At 33.6% G+C, this 17409-nt stretch overlaps 1 protein-coding gene across 1 annotated transcript in view; it reads right to left on the reverse strand.

Annotated features, from left to right (window-relative positions):
• The window catches only part of LOC110441459, a 28202-nt gene that overhangs the window by 4318 nt on the left and 6475 nt on the right, over positions 1-17409 (reverse strand). The window contains exons 6-9 of the mRNA XM_021484615.1: positions 15282-15512; positions 9408-9533; positions 3558-3731; positions 1555-1639 (exon numbers count right to left, since the gene is read on the reverse strand). Of these exons, the coding sequence (XP_021340290.1) occupies positions 1555-1639; positions 3558-3731; positions 9408-9533; positions 15282-15512 (616 nt within the window). The remainder of the gene's footprint in view (positions 1-1554; positions 1640-3557; positions 3732-9407; positions 9534-15281; positions 15513-17409) is intronic.

The raw sequence follows: 17409 nt of genomic DNA on the forward strand, positions 1-17409 counted from the left end.
TATATACCTTACGCTATAACGATATATCATATATACCTTACCCTTTAACGATATATCATATATACCTTACCCTATAACGATATATCATATATACCTTACCCTATAACGATATATCATATATACCATACCCTATAACGATATATCATATATACCTTACCCTATAACGATAGATCATATATACTTTACTCTATAACGATATATCATATATATCTTACCCTATAACGATATATCATATATACCTTACCCTATAACATTTGTTCGCTTTCAGAACTATGTCCAAAGCCACTGGATACAATAACCAGATTATAATTCACTTTAAAAGTATGTGTTAATGCAAATCAGGTTTTGTGAATTACAAAGTAACCATTAGGTCTGCAACGATATATTAACATGACGATACGATACGTATCACGATACTGTGGTCACGATACGATACGTATGATCTCAATACATATAGTAACAGTAGGAGCAAAACGAAAGAATATGTTTCAAATTATTAATGGTAATATCACAACAGGAAATAGACTTGGTCCAAAATGGGCCTGACTTTAAAGTATCATACAATTCACTTCTTTCGACGTGCCAATCTGATTAAAATACAGCTCCTCATTATAATATCGTTCTACTATCGTGTGAAAGTAGAACGATAGTATATATGACAGATGAAAAATGGTATTGAGTAATTTCAGAAGAGTAAGAAGAAGGCAATTAAAAAGAGATTGTAATTGATAACAAAGGAGATGACCAGGACACACATGGTGGTTGGAACTCAAAGGGAATGGAGTGTGTGGGAATGTCTGTGTGAAGGGTTGGAGGACAATGGTGTGTGGATGTAAGGTCCATTTAGTATAATGCATTGATAAGTTTAATCTTGGTCCTTAGACAGGGAAATGGTCATCAAAAGACTTCTAAAAGAGAAATGTAGCCCCGCCTCCTAGGGATGGAATTAGCCAATGTAATTAGAAGATTTAGTTAAGTAGTAGTAGAGTTAGATTGTCTTTATAATAGGTAGATATCTAAGGTTGATAGAGTAGAAGGAGAGAGTAGAAGGAGAGGGTAGAAGGAGAGAGCTGAAGGAGAGAGTCCAAGGACAGAGTCAGAGATAGACAGAGATAGAATTACAGAGAGATCTTGGGAAGTGAGACTGAAGAGAACTAAAGGAGAAAGAATGGAGATGGAAACAGAAGGGAACGGATTGAACAATTAAGTTTCCATGTATAAGATATGAAGTTGGACTAGAATAAAGGAAGTGGAACTGACATAATGTGTCATCATTTGTAACCCAAAGTTCCCAAGTTACCTAGGGTCCCAAGTAATAAGAAGTCAGACCCTAGTGGTAACACAAAATCGTCCGGTGATAGTATAATGAGACTGTCGACGTGCATGCCGAGTTGGAGCTGTCACTCGCCATGGTGGAACGGACGTGAGTAGACTAAATTCAGAAACGACGGAATCCTGATAATATCGTAGGTGTATGTAACCTCCCAAACAATATTGTGTATCGTACCATATTCAAAATATCGCGATATATCGTTGCAGCCCTAGTAAACATACCTGGTTAAGCGGATGATAACGATAGTCAGGATGATGATTACCACAATGAAAAACCCGGCCCCTCCACCAATATATGGCCACAAATCTGAAGTGAAAAATTCATCTATTGATATAACTCATCCAGAACCAACGATCAAGCTGATATCTCCAATAATCAATACGTCAAATGGTGAACTACATATCGATTTTATATTATATTTGCACCGGGCCCTAACATTCCAAAATCTGGGTTTTTCCCCCCCGACACTACTGGCAAAATATATACGTCAAATATTGGGGGAGTTTTTACAGGTTACGTGAGGTGATATTTAGCGATTTGTTTACAGACAGCTATTGTTAAAATCCGCATCCTCGGTACTCCAGAGGTTACGCTCTCTTTCGCTCTCAGCACCCCTGGAGTATAGCATAGCGAAAATGAAGGCGCGCTAGCTATTTGATTGGTATATGGTAAAAACAATCCAGACCAATCGCTAGGCTGATACCTGTCCTTCAAGATTACACAGGAGCGACGCCCCACTTCAAAGACAGTCTAATTTACCTTCAAGCGACCGCGGGAATCTGTTGATATGCATCAACAGATCAAACTAGTTTCTTGTCTCATCCACAAGGTGGCGCACACGGGGCATTTTATTTTGCCATGACATTGGGTGCAGAGAGCATGACTATCGAGGATGTAGAGACCTTTAACACTGGTGACACGTAAACATGAGTATGTATCGCTACGTGGAAAAATATATATTTACATATATTAATATGGAAACTGTTTTTTTCGGGTGCAGCAATATGACACGGCATCAATTCATCTGATCAGATTTATTTAAAACATGATATTGAGACACATTTGTAAAGAGTTTAGTGTAAGGTAGTTACAGCAGAATCGATTTTACAGAGGCGGCCTGCCGCACGTGCTTAAACCCCATTGTTATTGGATGCCTCTCACGTGAGACGCAGGTATATATCTATGGAAGGATTGCTTGACTGTTTTCTTCAAATAGCAAGATAAATGGTTATTGAATCAATCGCGAATGAGACTTCGATTGTTGGAAAACACTCATGTATAGAGTTAAGCTTTTCTATTTCTCTGGTCTTACAGCAATTATGGCAAGTCGATTTAAATATCACAACAGCGAAATAATTGTCAAGATAAGTCAACTTTATTATCGTAGGAAGTCGACTTAACGATATAATTATCTCGACAAAAATGCACGGGTGGCAGGTCTCGTTACGGAAACAACTCGTGGGGTTTAAAACTGTAATACTTATTAATCTTATGTAAGCTATGTTAACGAAGGAAATTCGCAGGGTTTAAAATCCATTATTAATATAATTCTGATAACTGTTACTCTATTGTTCTTATGCAAATCCATTATAACTCTCTTTTCAAACGAAAATTTTGAGAATCGATTTTAAATATGTTGATTACGTATGGTCTGTTTTGATAACGTCGTTATTGTGATGTCATCATATTACCAATATTATTACGTCATTTTTTAGCGTAATCTATGAAGCAGTTGAAATGAAATTTATTTTATCATGGTCGTTACCGAGCAAACAGTGCTGTCGTGGGAGGTAGTGTGCCCAAAACCTCACGTGAAGGTTCCTTTCCTCCTAAGACAATACTATCAGAAAATGTTCCGTAGATTTGATGCATTAGTTGTCCTTGGAGTATAAGAATTTAATTTATACAAATCAACATAAATTTGTATTAAAGCTAGTTTATTGAATATACAAAACCAGCGTAAGAGTAATAAACAATATGATACTGTAATGCAAAGTATAGCCTCACGGGAAAGCGCCCCACAGAAACGATGAGACTGGGGTAAAGTAACCAGCCAAAGGAAAAAAGGTCAATGCTTTTATTTTCCAGTCTTGATTTCAGAAATTGATGTTAAAAGAGCAAAAGATTCGCAAAGATTGTATATCATGATTTTTTCCCAGACCATGTAAAAGTTTTATGAGAAATTTAAAAGCTTTACAGAAAGTGTCCTGGTATCAGTCAGTACCTGTTCCTGTTGCTGGTGGATCCGGTTTTACCGGGTCGGTAGTTGATCCGGTTCTTTCAGAAATAACGAAAGTAGGTGACGTTCCATTTGTAAAAGGATATCCGGTTATTGCTGAGGTCGGTGACGTCACAATACCAACTGTGGTACTAGCAATGGAAACCATGGTTGATTCCCCTAAAAACGAAATGTATATATGTTAATAAACTTATTCAAAACCGATAGTGTTAATGTCAATGGGATGCTGCTTAAGATATTTCCTTTTAACAAAAATGCATAAACTGCTTTGTGGACTCGTTTCCAAGAAAAATATATATTTAAATGACAATGTTTTGCTTTCCTGTTCCCTCCCTACAGTCATGTTCCCTGTCTGCCTTTTACCCAACTTTCTCCTTACCTCTCTGTCTTCCCTTTCTCTGTCTGCCTACCTGACCTCCTGTTGACCTATTCCTCCCCTGCCTTCCCTGTCCCTACCTGCCTCCTGTGCGACTTCCTTCCTCCCTCCCTGCATGCCTGTCTGACTACCTGATTTCCTAACTTCCCTTTCCCTGTCTGCCTCCTGCCTGACTTCCCCCATCCCTACCTAACTGCCTTCCTGACCTCCTGCTTTCCTGTTACCTCTCTGTCTTCCCTTTCACTGTCTGCCTTCTGCCTGACTTCCTCCTCCCATCCCTTCCTACCTGACATCCTGACCTCCTGCTTTCCTGCCTCTCTATGCCATGCTACTTATCTCTTTGTCTCTTATTTCCCTGTTTTCAAACTCTCTCCCTTCTAACATTCCTTTCTCCCTGCTCCTCTATTTTATAGTAGGTATATATTTGTACAATTGGGATAATGGAAGAGGGTATATTTTAAGAAGGTAGATACTTGAAGAGGGTGGATATTTTATAAAGTTTAGATGTGTTAAATTAGAAGTAGACAGTCTTGTAGAGATTATATATTTGTAGACGGTAGATAACTGTAGATATTATATATTTGTAGACGGTAGATAACTGTAGAGATTATATATTTGTAGACGGTAGATAACTGTAGAGATTATATATTTGTAGACGGTAGATAACTGTAGAGATTATATATTTGTAGACGGTAGATAACTGTAGAGATTATATATTTGTAGACGGTAGATAACTGTAGAGATTATATATTTGTAGACGGTAGATAACTGTAGAGATTATATATTTGTAGACGGTAGATAACTGTAGAGATTATATATTTGTAGACGGTAGATAACTGTAGAGATTATATATTTGTAGACGGTAGATAACTGTAGAGATTATATATTTGTAGACGGTAGATAACTGTAGAGATTATATATTTGTAGACGGTAGATAACTGTAGAGATTATATATTTGTAGACGGTAGATAACTGTAGAGATTATATATTTGTAGACGGTAGATAACTGTAGAGATTATATATTTGTAGACGGTAGATAACTGTAGAGATTATATATTTGTAGACGGTAGATAACTGTAGAGATTATATATTTGTAGACGGTAGATAACTGTAGAGATTATATATTTGTAGACGGTAGATAACTGTAGAGATTATATATTTGTAGACGGTAGATAACTGTAGAGATTATATATTTGTAGACGGTAGATAACTGTAGAGATTATATATTTGTAGACGGTAGATAACTGTAGAGATTATATATTTGTAGACGGTAGATAACTGTAGAGATTATATATTTGTAGACGGTAGATAACTGTAGAGATTATATATTTGTAGACGGTAGATAACTGTAGAGATTATATATTTGTAGACGGTAGATAACTGTAGAGATTATATATTTGTAGACGGTAGATAACTGTAGAGATTATATATTTGTAGACGGTAGATAACTGTAGAGATTATATATTTGTAGACGGTAGATAACTGTAGAGATTATATATTTGTAGACGGTAGATAACTGTAGAGATTATATATTTGTAGACGGTAGATAACTGTAGAGATTATATATTTGTAGACGGTAGATAACTGTAGAGATTATATATTTGTAGACGGTAGATAACTGTAGAGATTATATATTTGTAGACGGTAGATAACTGTAGAGATTATATATTTGTAGACGGTAGATAACTGTAGAGATTATATATTTGTAGACGGTAGATAACTGTAGAGATTATATATTTGTAGACGGTAGATAACTGTAGAGATTATATATTTGTAGACGGTAGATAACTGTAGAGATTATATATTTGTAGACGGTAGATAACTGTAGAGATTATATATTTGTAGACGGTAGATAACTGTAGAGATTATATATTTGTAGACGGTAGATAACTGTAGAGATTATATATTTGTAGACGGTAGATAACTGTAGAGATTATATATTTGTAGACGGTAGATAACTGTAGAGATTATATATTTGTAGACGGTAGATAACTGTAGAGATTATATATTTGTAGACGGTAGATAACTGTAGAGATTATATATTTGTAGACGGTAGATAACTGTAGAGATTATATATTTGTAGACGGTAGATAACTGTAGAGATTATATATTTGTAGACGGTAGATAACTGTAGAGATTATATATTTGTAGACGGTAGATAACTGTAGAGATTATATATTTGTAGACGGTAGATAACTGTAGAGATTATATATTTGTAGACGGTAGATAACTGTAGAGATTATATATTTGTAGACGGTAGATAACTGTAGAGATTATATATTTGTAGACGGTAGATAACTGTAGAGATTATATATTTGTAGACGGTAGATAACTGTAGAGATTATATATTTGTAGACGGTAGATAACTGTAGAGATTATATATTTGTAGACGGTAGATAACTGTAGAGATTATATATTTGTAGACGGTAGATAACTGTAGAGATTATATATTTGTAGACGGTAGATAACTGTAGAGATTATATATTTGTAGACGGTAGATAACTGTAGAGATTATATATTTGTAGACGGTAGATAACTGTAGAGATTATATATTTGTAGACGGTAGATAACTGTAGAGATTATATATTTGTAGACGGTAGATAACTGTAGAGATTATATATTTGTAGACGGTAGATAACTGTAGAGATTATATATTTGTAGACGGTAGATAACTGTAGAGATTATATATTTGTAGACGGTAGATAACTGTAGAGATTATATATTTGTAGACGGTAGATAACTGTAGAGATTATATATTTGTAGACGGTAGATAACTGTAGAGATTATATATTTGTAGACGGTAGATAACTGTAGAGATTATATATTTGTAGACGGTAGATAACTGTAGAGATTATATATTTGTAGACGGTAGATAACTGTAGAGATTATATATTTGTAGACGGTAGATAACTGTAGAGATTATATATTTGTAGACGGTAGATAACTGTAGAGATTATATATTTGTAGACGGTAGATAACTGTAGAGATTATATATTTGTAGACGGTAGATAACTGTAGAGATTATATATTTGTAGACGGTAGATAACTGTAGAGATTATATATTTGTAGACGGTAGATAACTGTAGAGATTATATATTTGTAGACGGTAGATAACTGTAGAGATTATATATTTGTAGACGGTAGATAACTGTAGAGATTATATATTTGTAGACGGTAGATAACTGTAGAGATTATATATTTGTAGACGGTAGATAACTGTAGAGATTATATATTTGTAGACGGTAGATAACTGTAGAGATTATATATTTGTAGACGGTAGATAACTGTAGAGATTATATATTTGTAGACGGTAGATAACTGTAGAGATTATATATTTGTAGACGGTAGATAACTGTAGAGATTATATATTTGTAGACGGTAGATAACTGTAGAGATTATATATTTGTAGACGGTAGATAACTGTAGAGATTATATATTTGTAGACGGTAGATAACTGTAGAGATTATATATTTGTAGACGGTAGATAACTGTAGAGATTATATATTTGTAGACGGTAGATAACTGTAGAGATTATATATTTGTAGACGGTAGATAACTGTAGAGATTATATATTTGTAGACGGTAGATAACTGTAGAGATTATATATTTGTAGACGGTAGATAACTGTAGAGATTATATATTTGTAGACGGTAGATAACTGTAGAGATTATATATTTGTAGACGGTAGATAACTGTAGAGATTATATATTTGTAGACGGTAGATAACTGTAGAGATTATATATTTGTAGACGGTAGATAACTGTAGAGATTATATATTTGTAGACGGTAGATAACTGTAGAGATTATATATTTGTAGACGGTAGATAACTGTAGAGATTATATATTTGTAGACGGTAGATAACTGTAGAGATTATATATTTGTAGACGGTAGATAACTGTAGAGATTATATATTTGTAGACGGTAGATAACTGTAGAGATTATATATTTGTAGACGGTAGATAACTGTAGAGATTATATATTTGTAGACGGTAGATAACTGTAGAGATTATATATTTGTAGACGGTAGATAACTGTAGAGATTATATATTTGTAGACGGTAGATAACTGTAGAGATTATATATTTGTAGACGGTAGATAACTGTAGAGATTATATATTTGTAGACGGTAGATAACTGTAGAGATTATATATTTGTAGACGGTAGATAACTGTAGAGATTATATATTTGTAGACGGTAGATAACTGTAGAGATTATATATTTGTAGACGGTAGATAACTGTAGAGATTATATATTTGTAGACGGTAGATAACTGTAGAGATTATATATTTGTAGACGGTAGATAACTGTAGAGATTATATATTTGTAGACGGTAGATAACTGTAGAGATTATATATTTGTAGACGGTAGATAACTGTAGAGATTATATATTTGTAGACGGTAGATAACTGTAGAGATTATATATTTGTAGACGGTAGATAACTGTAGAGATTATATATTTGTAGACGGTAGATAACTGTAGAGATTATATATTTGTAGACGGTAGATAACTGTAGAGATTATATATTTGTAGACGGTAGATAACTGTAGAGATTATATATTTGTAGACGGTAGATAACTGTAGAGATTATATATTTGTAGACGGTAGATAACTGTAGAGATTATATATTTGTAGACGGTAGATAACTGTAGAGATTATATATTTGTAGACGGTAGATAACTGTAGAGATTATATATTTGTAGACGGTAGATAACTGTAGAGATTATATATTTGTAGACGGTAGATAACTGTAGAGATTATATATTTGTAGACGGTAGATAACTGTAGAGATTATATATTTGTAGACGGTAGATAACTGTAGAGATTATATATTTGTAGACGGTAGATAACTGTAGAGATTATATATTTGTAGACGGTAGATAACTGTAGAGATTATATATTTGTAGACGGTAGATAACTGTAGAGATTATATATTTGTAGACGGTAGATAACTGTAGAGATTATATATTTGTAGACGGTAGATAACTGTAGAGATTATATATTTGTAGACGGTAGATAACTGTAGAGATTATATATTTGTAGACGGTAGATAACTGTAGAGATTATATATTTGTAGACGGTAGATAACTGTAGAGATTATATATTTGTAGACGGTAGATAACTGTTGAGATTATATATTTGTAGATGGTAGATCATTGTTGAGATTATATATTTGTAGATGGTAGATAACTGTAGAGATTATATATTTGTAGACGGTAGATAATTGTAGAGATTATATATTTGTAGACGGTAGATAACTGTTGAGATTATATATTTGTAGACGGTAGATAACTGTAGAGATTATATATTTGTAGACGGTAGATATCTGTTGAACGTAAAGGTTTGTAGACGGTGGATAACTGTTGAACGTAAAGGTTTGTAGACGCTAGATAATTGTTGAACGTAAAGGTTTGTAGACGGTAGAGATTCATGCAAATAAATTTCACGTTTGAATAATTACCTTTCATGTGTTTGCGACATAAAACTGATTCTGTCGCCGAGCAGTCCTTTGCTCTATCCTTAGACACACCTTTAGATCCCTTAACCATATATAGGCACTTTTGGTCTTCTGCATTTTTTGGAAGCTCTGTATATATAATTCAGAAACATATGACGTTAAACCTGAGAAAAGAGTATTTCAAAGATAGTGTATTAAATAGCAATATAATTTTCCTTAGTTTACAATATAAGTGGTCCATGGCAATCCTACCTATAGTAACTAGATTCCAATCTGTCCTTATCATAAAACCAACTTGTGTAATGACTGTATACATTGCACAGCAGATAATACACTGTTCTTTAAGAAGAATGGAATTGTTCACTAACACAATATGGAATATTGTTTAATAAAAATACTACATTGTAATAAAAATAAAAACAACAACACCAGCGGGTGTTTACTCAAACTACGAACGAATATCAAGTTTCAAGTTTTATTTACACTCATGACACACGAGTTGTGTTACAAGAGGTCAACATTTTAATACATTTCAATTACATAGCAAAGTGAGTACAGATTGGTATACAACAAGCAAATATATAATACTACAGAATAATAGCACTGCATTTATCTTATGTCACTTAAAGCCTTACTTGTTTTCTTTAGAAAACGACTTATTTTAGGTAAAGCATGTAAATTACAAATAGAAATCATTCCTTTTAGCTTAAAATTGCTTGGGTTTGTAGTGTAATAATTATGGCTATATTTTTTTCTTATTGATTATATATAAGTATTTTGGCATTTAAACAAATAATGTGGTTCATTACCTATACTTGTTTGACATAAAGGGCATATTCTATCTGATTTTGGAGTTGCATTCCAGCGTCCAGTCTCTATTGGGAAATTTAGATTAGACGTGGGAATTTACAAATAATTTCCCTATCTTTTTCATTTAGTTTTGTTAGATATGATTCATACTGAAAGTTTGTCTTAAATATGGAGTAGAATTTACCACGAGAAGAGTTTTCTATCTTTTGGAACCATTTCTGTATAAATTGATCTTTTAACCGCTGTTTAACTACAGCTTTGGAATGATTTCTATTCATTGTACAAGTATTTTGAAAAATCCACAAATTGCTAGAACCTAACTTGTTTAATACATCTTTTATGTGATTATTCCATTTAAAATGCATTTGTTCATTTGATTGTGAAACATATGTCATTTTGTATATCAGACTAGATATCTTGCTCCCGCCAGTTAACAACTTAAACCAGAACAAGATCATTCTTGTCTTGATTTCTACTTCCAGAGGATACCTCCCGGTTTCTTCATAAATCATGTAATTCGGAGTAGAATTTTTCACATTCATGACTCTTTTACAAAATTGCAAATGCATTCTTTCTATGCTCACAAGCATACAATAGGATCGGTGAAACAAGAGAATCAAATACCTTAAGTTGCAAATCAACATACAATGGAATATTTCTTATTTTCTTGTACAATGCATATAGTGCCTTTTTAGCTTGTTCAGTTATTTTTGTATTTGCTTTACTAAATGTACCATTGCTATTAGATAATATGCCCAGATATGAATAAGGATTTTGGAGTTCGATATTTTCTTCATTCAATTTAAACACATATTGTTGTCTACGTTTTCTTTTTTCAAAGATGACGACTTTCGTTTTCTGTACATTAATAGTTAACTTCCAACTTCTAACACACTTTTAACCCCTCCGGTGTCTCAGCCATTAACACAGTATCATCCGCATACAGTATTACAAATAGTTTAAGATACATTCCAATGCTAATTTGACTAAGTCTTTCTACATCATTAAGATATTCAACATCATTTTGGTTTAAAAAATCGTCAAGATCATTCAGGTATAAGGAAAACAAAAAGGGGATAAATTTTCCCCCTGTTTTAATCCGACATTGCAAACGAAAAATTCCGAAATTTCATTTCCGTTTTTAACACATGACTTGGTGTTAAAATATAAGTTTTGGATAACCTTAAAAACTTTTCCATTTATGCTACTTTTTAACATCTTTTGCTATAATCCCGCGCGCCAAACTGTGTCGAACGCTTTTCGAAAATCAATAAATGTACAGTACAGCCTTTTCCCTTGAGCAAAATATGTGTTTATTAATGAGTGTAATATAAAAATATTTTCAGTCGTCGAGTAACCTTTTCTAAACCCTGCCTGAGAGGGAGAAATTAGGTTAATTTCATCAGCTAATTTAGTTAATCTATCATTGATGATATGAGTAAACACTTTCCCCAAGCAAGACACTAGAGTTATAGCTCTATAGTTGTCCGGGTCGGAAGTTTCTCCTTTATTTTCATAAATAGGCTTAATTATTCCAACTGTCCAAGAGTCCGGGACTAATCCAGTATTTAGTATACTGTTAAATAACGTTGTATATAACGGCATAAAGTTAGTTAATGTACTCTTGATATGCTCATTTAAAATGTGATCATTTCAACATGCTTTATTATGTTTTAAATTATTTACCGCATGTTTAATCTCTTCCTCTGAAATATCTTCGTCTAGTATTTGGTAAAAATTATTATTTTCTTGTTCGGGAATATATATGTTATCATCATCCCGGTCATCATTTGAATTGTTCAGCTTTTTGAAATACTCAAAAAGTTCATTTATTGGTATGTCAATTTTATTAGATTTAGCTTTACCAGATAATTTATTTAATAAATACCATAATTTTTTGGGATTACTATTTGCAGATTCCCTGATATCCCTTTCCATTTTATGCTGATATTCCTTAAAACACCTTTTCATTTATTTTCTATATTATTTGCTCTTATTTCTCAGGGCTTTTTTGTTTATTTGATTTTTCACTAATTTATACTTACTCTTTGCCAAGTAAAACTCATTTCTCAGTTTTCTACATTTCCCAGCATACTATGGTTTATTAGTTGTACATTAATTACTCTTGCGCATGTCTGGATATCTTTTACCGAACGCCTTATTAGCTGACCTTGTGAAGAGGTTACCTATTTGACTCACAATGTCGTTAAGTTCGGTTTTATTAATTTGGTCCACGGGTGTATCATGGAGTTGTTTTAATGTATCACTAATTTTGTTTACACCATCTTCATTATCGGTTTTTATTACGTCTACACATGTATTTATTTTCTCACAGTTCCATTTGACATAAGTCATGCTATTAGAGCTGGGGTTACCGTGGCTGTTATTTTCATTATTCATTCCATGTAAGACGAGTTCAATACTACAATGGACATCTGATATTAATGGGTTGAAATCAATAACTTTGAAATTCTTAACTAGTTTGAACAGATCTGAAGATAATAACACATAATCAATGACAGTTGAATCATTGCAAGTAACCGAAGTGTCAACAAAACCAGAATTCTAACTCAAAATAGATAAAACTCTAAATAGATAAAACTCTAAATAGATAAAACTAAAAATAGATAAAACTCTAAATAGATAAAACTCTAAATAGATAAAACTAAAAACAGATAAAACTCTAAATAGATAAAACTCTAAATGGATAAAGCTCTAACTAGATAAAACTCAAAAGAGATAAAACTCTAAATAGATAAAACTCAAAAGAGATAAAACTCAAAAGAGATAAAACTCTAAATAGATAAAGCTCTAACTAGATAAAACTCAAAAGAGATAAAACTCTAAATAGATAAAGCTCTAACTAGATAAAACTCAAAAGAGATAAAACTCTAAATAGATAAAACTCAAAAGAGATAAAGCTCAAAAGAGATAAAACTCTAAATAGATAAAACTCTAAATAGATAAAGCTCTAACTAGATAAACCTCAAAAGAGACAAAACTCTAAATAGATAAAACTAAAAACAGATAAAACTCACAATAGATAAAACTCAAAATAGATCAAACACAAAATAGATCAAACTCAAAATAGATAAAACTCAAAATAGAAAAAAATGTAAATAGATAAAACTCTAAATCGATAAAACTCTAAATAGATAAAAATAAAAACATATAAAACTCAAAATAGATTAAACTCAAAATAGATAAAACTCAAAATAGATAACCCTCTAAATAGATAAAACTCTAAACCCCCAAAACTCTAAATAGATAAAACTAAAAAGGGGGAAAACTCAAAATAGATTAAACTCAAAATAGATAAAACTCAAAATAGAAAAAAATGTAAATAGATAAAACTCTAAATCGATAAAACCCTAAATAGATAAAACTCAACATAGATAAAACTCAAAATAGATAAAACTAAAAATAGATAACCCTCTAAATAGATTAAACTCTAAATAGATAAAACTCTAAATAGATAAAACTAAAAAGGGGGAAAACTCAAAATAGATTAAACTCAAAATAGATAAAACTCAAAATAGATCAAACTAAAAATAGATAAAACTCAAAATAGATAAAACTAAAAATAGATAACCCTCTAAATAGATTAAACTCTAAATAGATAAAACTCTAAACCCCCAAAACTCTAAATAGATAAAACTCTAGATAAAACTCTAAATTGATAAAACTCTAAATAGATAAAACTAAAAAGGGGGAAAACTCAAAATAGATTAAACTCAAAATAGATAAAACTCAAAAAAGATAACCCTCTAAATAGATAAAACTCTAAACCCCCAAAACTCTAAATAGATAAAACTAAAAACATATAAAACTCAAAATAGATTAAACTCAAAATAGATAAAACTCAAAAAAGATAAAACTAAAAACAGATAAAACTCAAAATAGATAAAACTCAAAAAAGATAAAACTAAAAACAGATAAAACTCTAAATAGATAAAACTCAAATTAGATAAAACTCTAAATAGATAAAAATAAAAACATATAAAACTCAAAATAGATTAAACTCAAAATAGATAAAACTCAAAAAAGATAACCCTCTAAATAGATAAAACTCTAAATAGATAAAACTCGAAATAGATAAAACTCTAGATAAAACTCTAAATAGATAAAACTCTAAATAGATAAAACTCTAAATAGATAAAACTAAAAACAGATAAAACTCACAATAGATTAAACTCAAAATAGATAAAACTCAAAAAAGATAACCCTCTAAATAGATAAAACTCTAAATAGATAAAACTCGAAATAGATAAAACTCTAGATAAAACTCTAAATAGATAAAACTCTAAATAGATAAAACTCTAAATAGATAAAACTAAAAACAGATAAAACTCACAATAGATAAAACTCAAAATAGATAAAACTCTAAATAGATAAAACTCAAAAGAGATAAAACTCAAAATAGATCAAACTCAAAATAGATAAAACTCAAAATAGATGAACAAAAAATAAAAAATAAAATATTTACATGTAGACTTTGGCAAATTGTAAAACGAGAATATGACCAGGTGTTCAGGAAGAGTAAGCGTCATCTGCTTCGTCGACGACACCAGCCAAGGGAGTCAAAATCATCCAGCTTATCGTACAAATTAATAGTTGGTCATATTGTAAGTAAGGATTGAAGTAGAAAAGCCTGCAATGACCTTGATTTCAGGCGTAGGAGGGTATGTACGATCGATGCGGTAAACAACTTTTTTGTTATTTATTAACACGCAAGACAAAAACAGAATTTCATCACAAGCAAAAACGAACTAAAGATAAAGCAGAATATGAACGATGGAAAACACATGGTAAATAAGACCACGTGTCCTGGAAGAGAAAGCGTCCTCTGCTTCATCTATGATTTATACGATGTCTTAAATTAAAGACACATTCACTGAAAATATTACACAAACGCATGTAGGATTACAATTTTTATACCACAATAAAATTGATCATAACGACTCGTTTTAACACTATATAATACTAGAAACATTTAACAGTTCTAATAAACTCATAATAGTCGTGTATTTTTGTATCGATACTGCGTTGTAAATATAATGTATTTACCTTTAACGGATGTCACGTAAGTTGTTCGCCTCCTGGCACCTATCCAGTACTGAGTTGACTTTCCGAGGTTTAATTGGCTTGCTTGTAATTTAGTTGGGTCGGCTAAATATGTTCCGTTGTTAGCACAACTATCTAATGCTTCCTGGTACGTTAGGAATTGTAGGGAGCCGTTATCGTACTTGGGTATATAGAAAGGTACCCCGCTTGTTTTATTGTCATCTGCATTCAAGACTGCAATACAATTGATTTGAATAATGAAGATAAGATATGACATGAAAAATGTACAATTTCGCCACATCGTTGTACAGATAAAAACTACAAATCGCTAACTCAGTCATAGCCTGACAAAGGGACCAGTCGGTCTCACTCAGTCATGGCGTGACAAAGGAACCAGTCGGGCTCACTCAGTCATCGCTTGACATAGCGACCGGTCGGTCTCACTCAGTCATCGCTTGACAAAAGGACCAGTCGGTCTCACTCAGTCATCACTTGACAAAGGGACCAGTCGGTCTTGGAACGTTGCTTTGTACAGATAAAAACTACAAATCGCTAACACAGTCATAGCCTGACAAAGGGACCAGTCGGTCTCACTGAGTCATAGCCTGACAAAGGGACCAGTCGGTCTCCCTCAGTCATCGCTTGACAAAAGAACCAGTCGGTCTCACTGAGTCATAGCCTGACAAAGGGACCAGTCGGTCTCCCTCAGTCATAGCTTGACAAAGGGACCCGTCGGTCTCACTCAGTCATAGCTTGGCAAAGGGACCAGTCGGTCTCACTCAATCATCGCTTGACAAAAGAACCAGTCGGGCTCACTCAGTCATAGCTTGACCAAGGGACCAGTCGGTCTCACTCAGTCACCGCTTGACAAAAGAACCAGTCGGTCTCACTGAGTCATAGCTTGACAAAGGGACCAGTCGGTATCACTCAGTCATCGCTTGACATAGCGACCAGTCGTTCTCACTCAGTCATCGCTTGACAAAGGAACCAGTCGGTCTCACTCAGCAATGGCGTGACAAAGGAACCAGTCGGGCTCACTCAGTCATAGCTTGACCAAGGGACCAGTCGGTCTCACTCAGTCACCGCTTGACAAAAGACCCAGTCGGTCTCACCCAGTCATAGCTTGACAAAGGGACCAGTAGGTCTCACTCAGTCATAGCTTGCCAAAGGTACCAGTCGGTCTCACTCAGTCATCGCGTGACAAAGGGACCAGTCGGTCTCACTCCGTCATCGCTTGACAAAGGGACCAGTCGGTCTTGGAACGTTGCTACACGTTTAGTACATACATCAAAGGGACCAGTCGGTCTCACTCAGACATAGCTTGACAAAGGGACCAGTCGGGCTCACTCAGTCATAGCTTGACCAAGGGACCAGTCGGTCTCACTCAGTCATAGCTTCACAAAGGGACCAGTCGGTCTCACTCAGGCATAGCGTGACAAAGGGACCAGTCGGTCTCACTTAGTCATAGCTTGGCAAAGGGACCAGTCGGTCTCACTCAATCATCGCTTGACAAAAGAACCAGTCGGTCTCACTGAGTCATAGCTTGACAAAGGGACCAGTCGGGCTCACTCAGTCATAGCTTGACCAAGGGACCAGTCGGTCTCACTCAGTCATAGCTAAACAAAGGGACCAGTCGGTCTCACTCCGTCATCGCTTGACAAAGGGACCAGTCGGTCTTGGAACGTTGCTACACGTTTAGTACATACATCAAAGGGACCAGTCGGTCTCACTCAATCATCGCTTGACAAAAGAACCAGTCGGTCTCACTCAGTAATAGCTTGACAAAGGGACCAGTCGGGCTCACTCAGTCATAGCTTGACCAAGGGACCAGTCGGTCTCACTCAGTCATCGCTTGACAAAGGGACCAGTCGGTCTTGGAACGTTGCTACACGTTTAGTACATACATTGTTTGTGTAGAAAGTAAAACTGTGATAAAAGTGATATCAACCGAGGCGACATATTTTATAAAAGGCTTCAGCAAAGACAAAATAAAGATACATATTATAAAACGTCAAACAAATATGTAATTAATTGCATGATTTGTATGCCAGTTTCCTGAGATGTTTTTTTTCCTCTTCAAGATTTCCATTCGTATAGCTAGGCTAAGTGGAGCAATCATGCTTAAGAATAC

The sequence above is a fragment of the Mizuhopecten yessoensis genome, unplaced genomic scaffold (genome assembly GCF_002113885.1).
Source record: "Mizuhopecten yessoensis strain PY_sf001 unplaced genomic scaffold, ASM211388v2 scaffold1861, whole genome shotgun sequence".
NCBI lineage: Eukaryota > Metazoa > Mollusca > Bivalvia > Pectinida > Pectinidae > Mizuhopecten > Mizuhopecten yessoensis.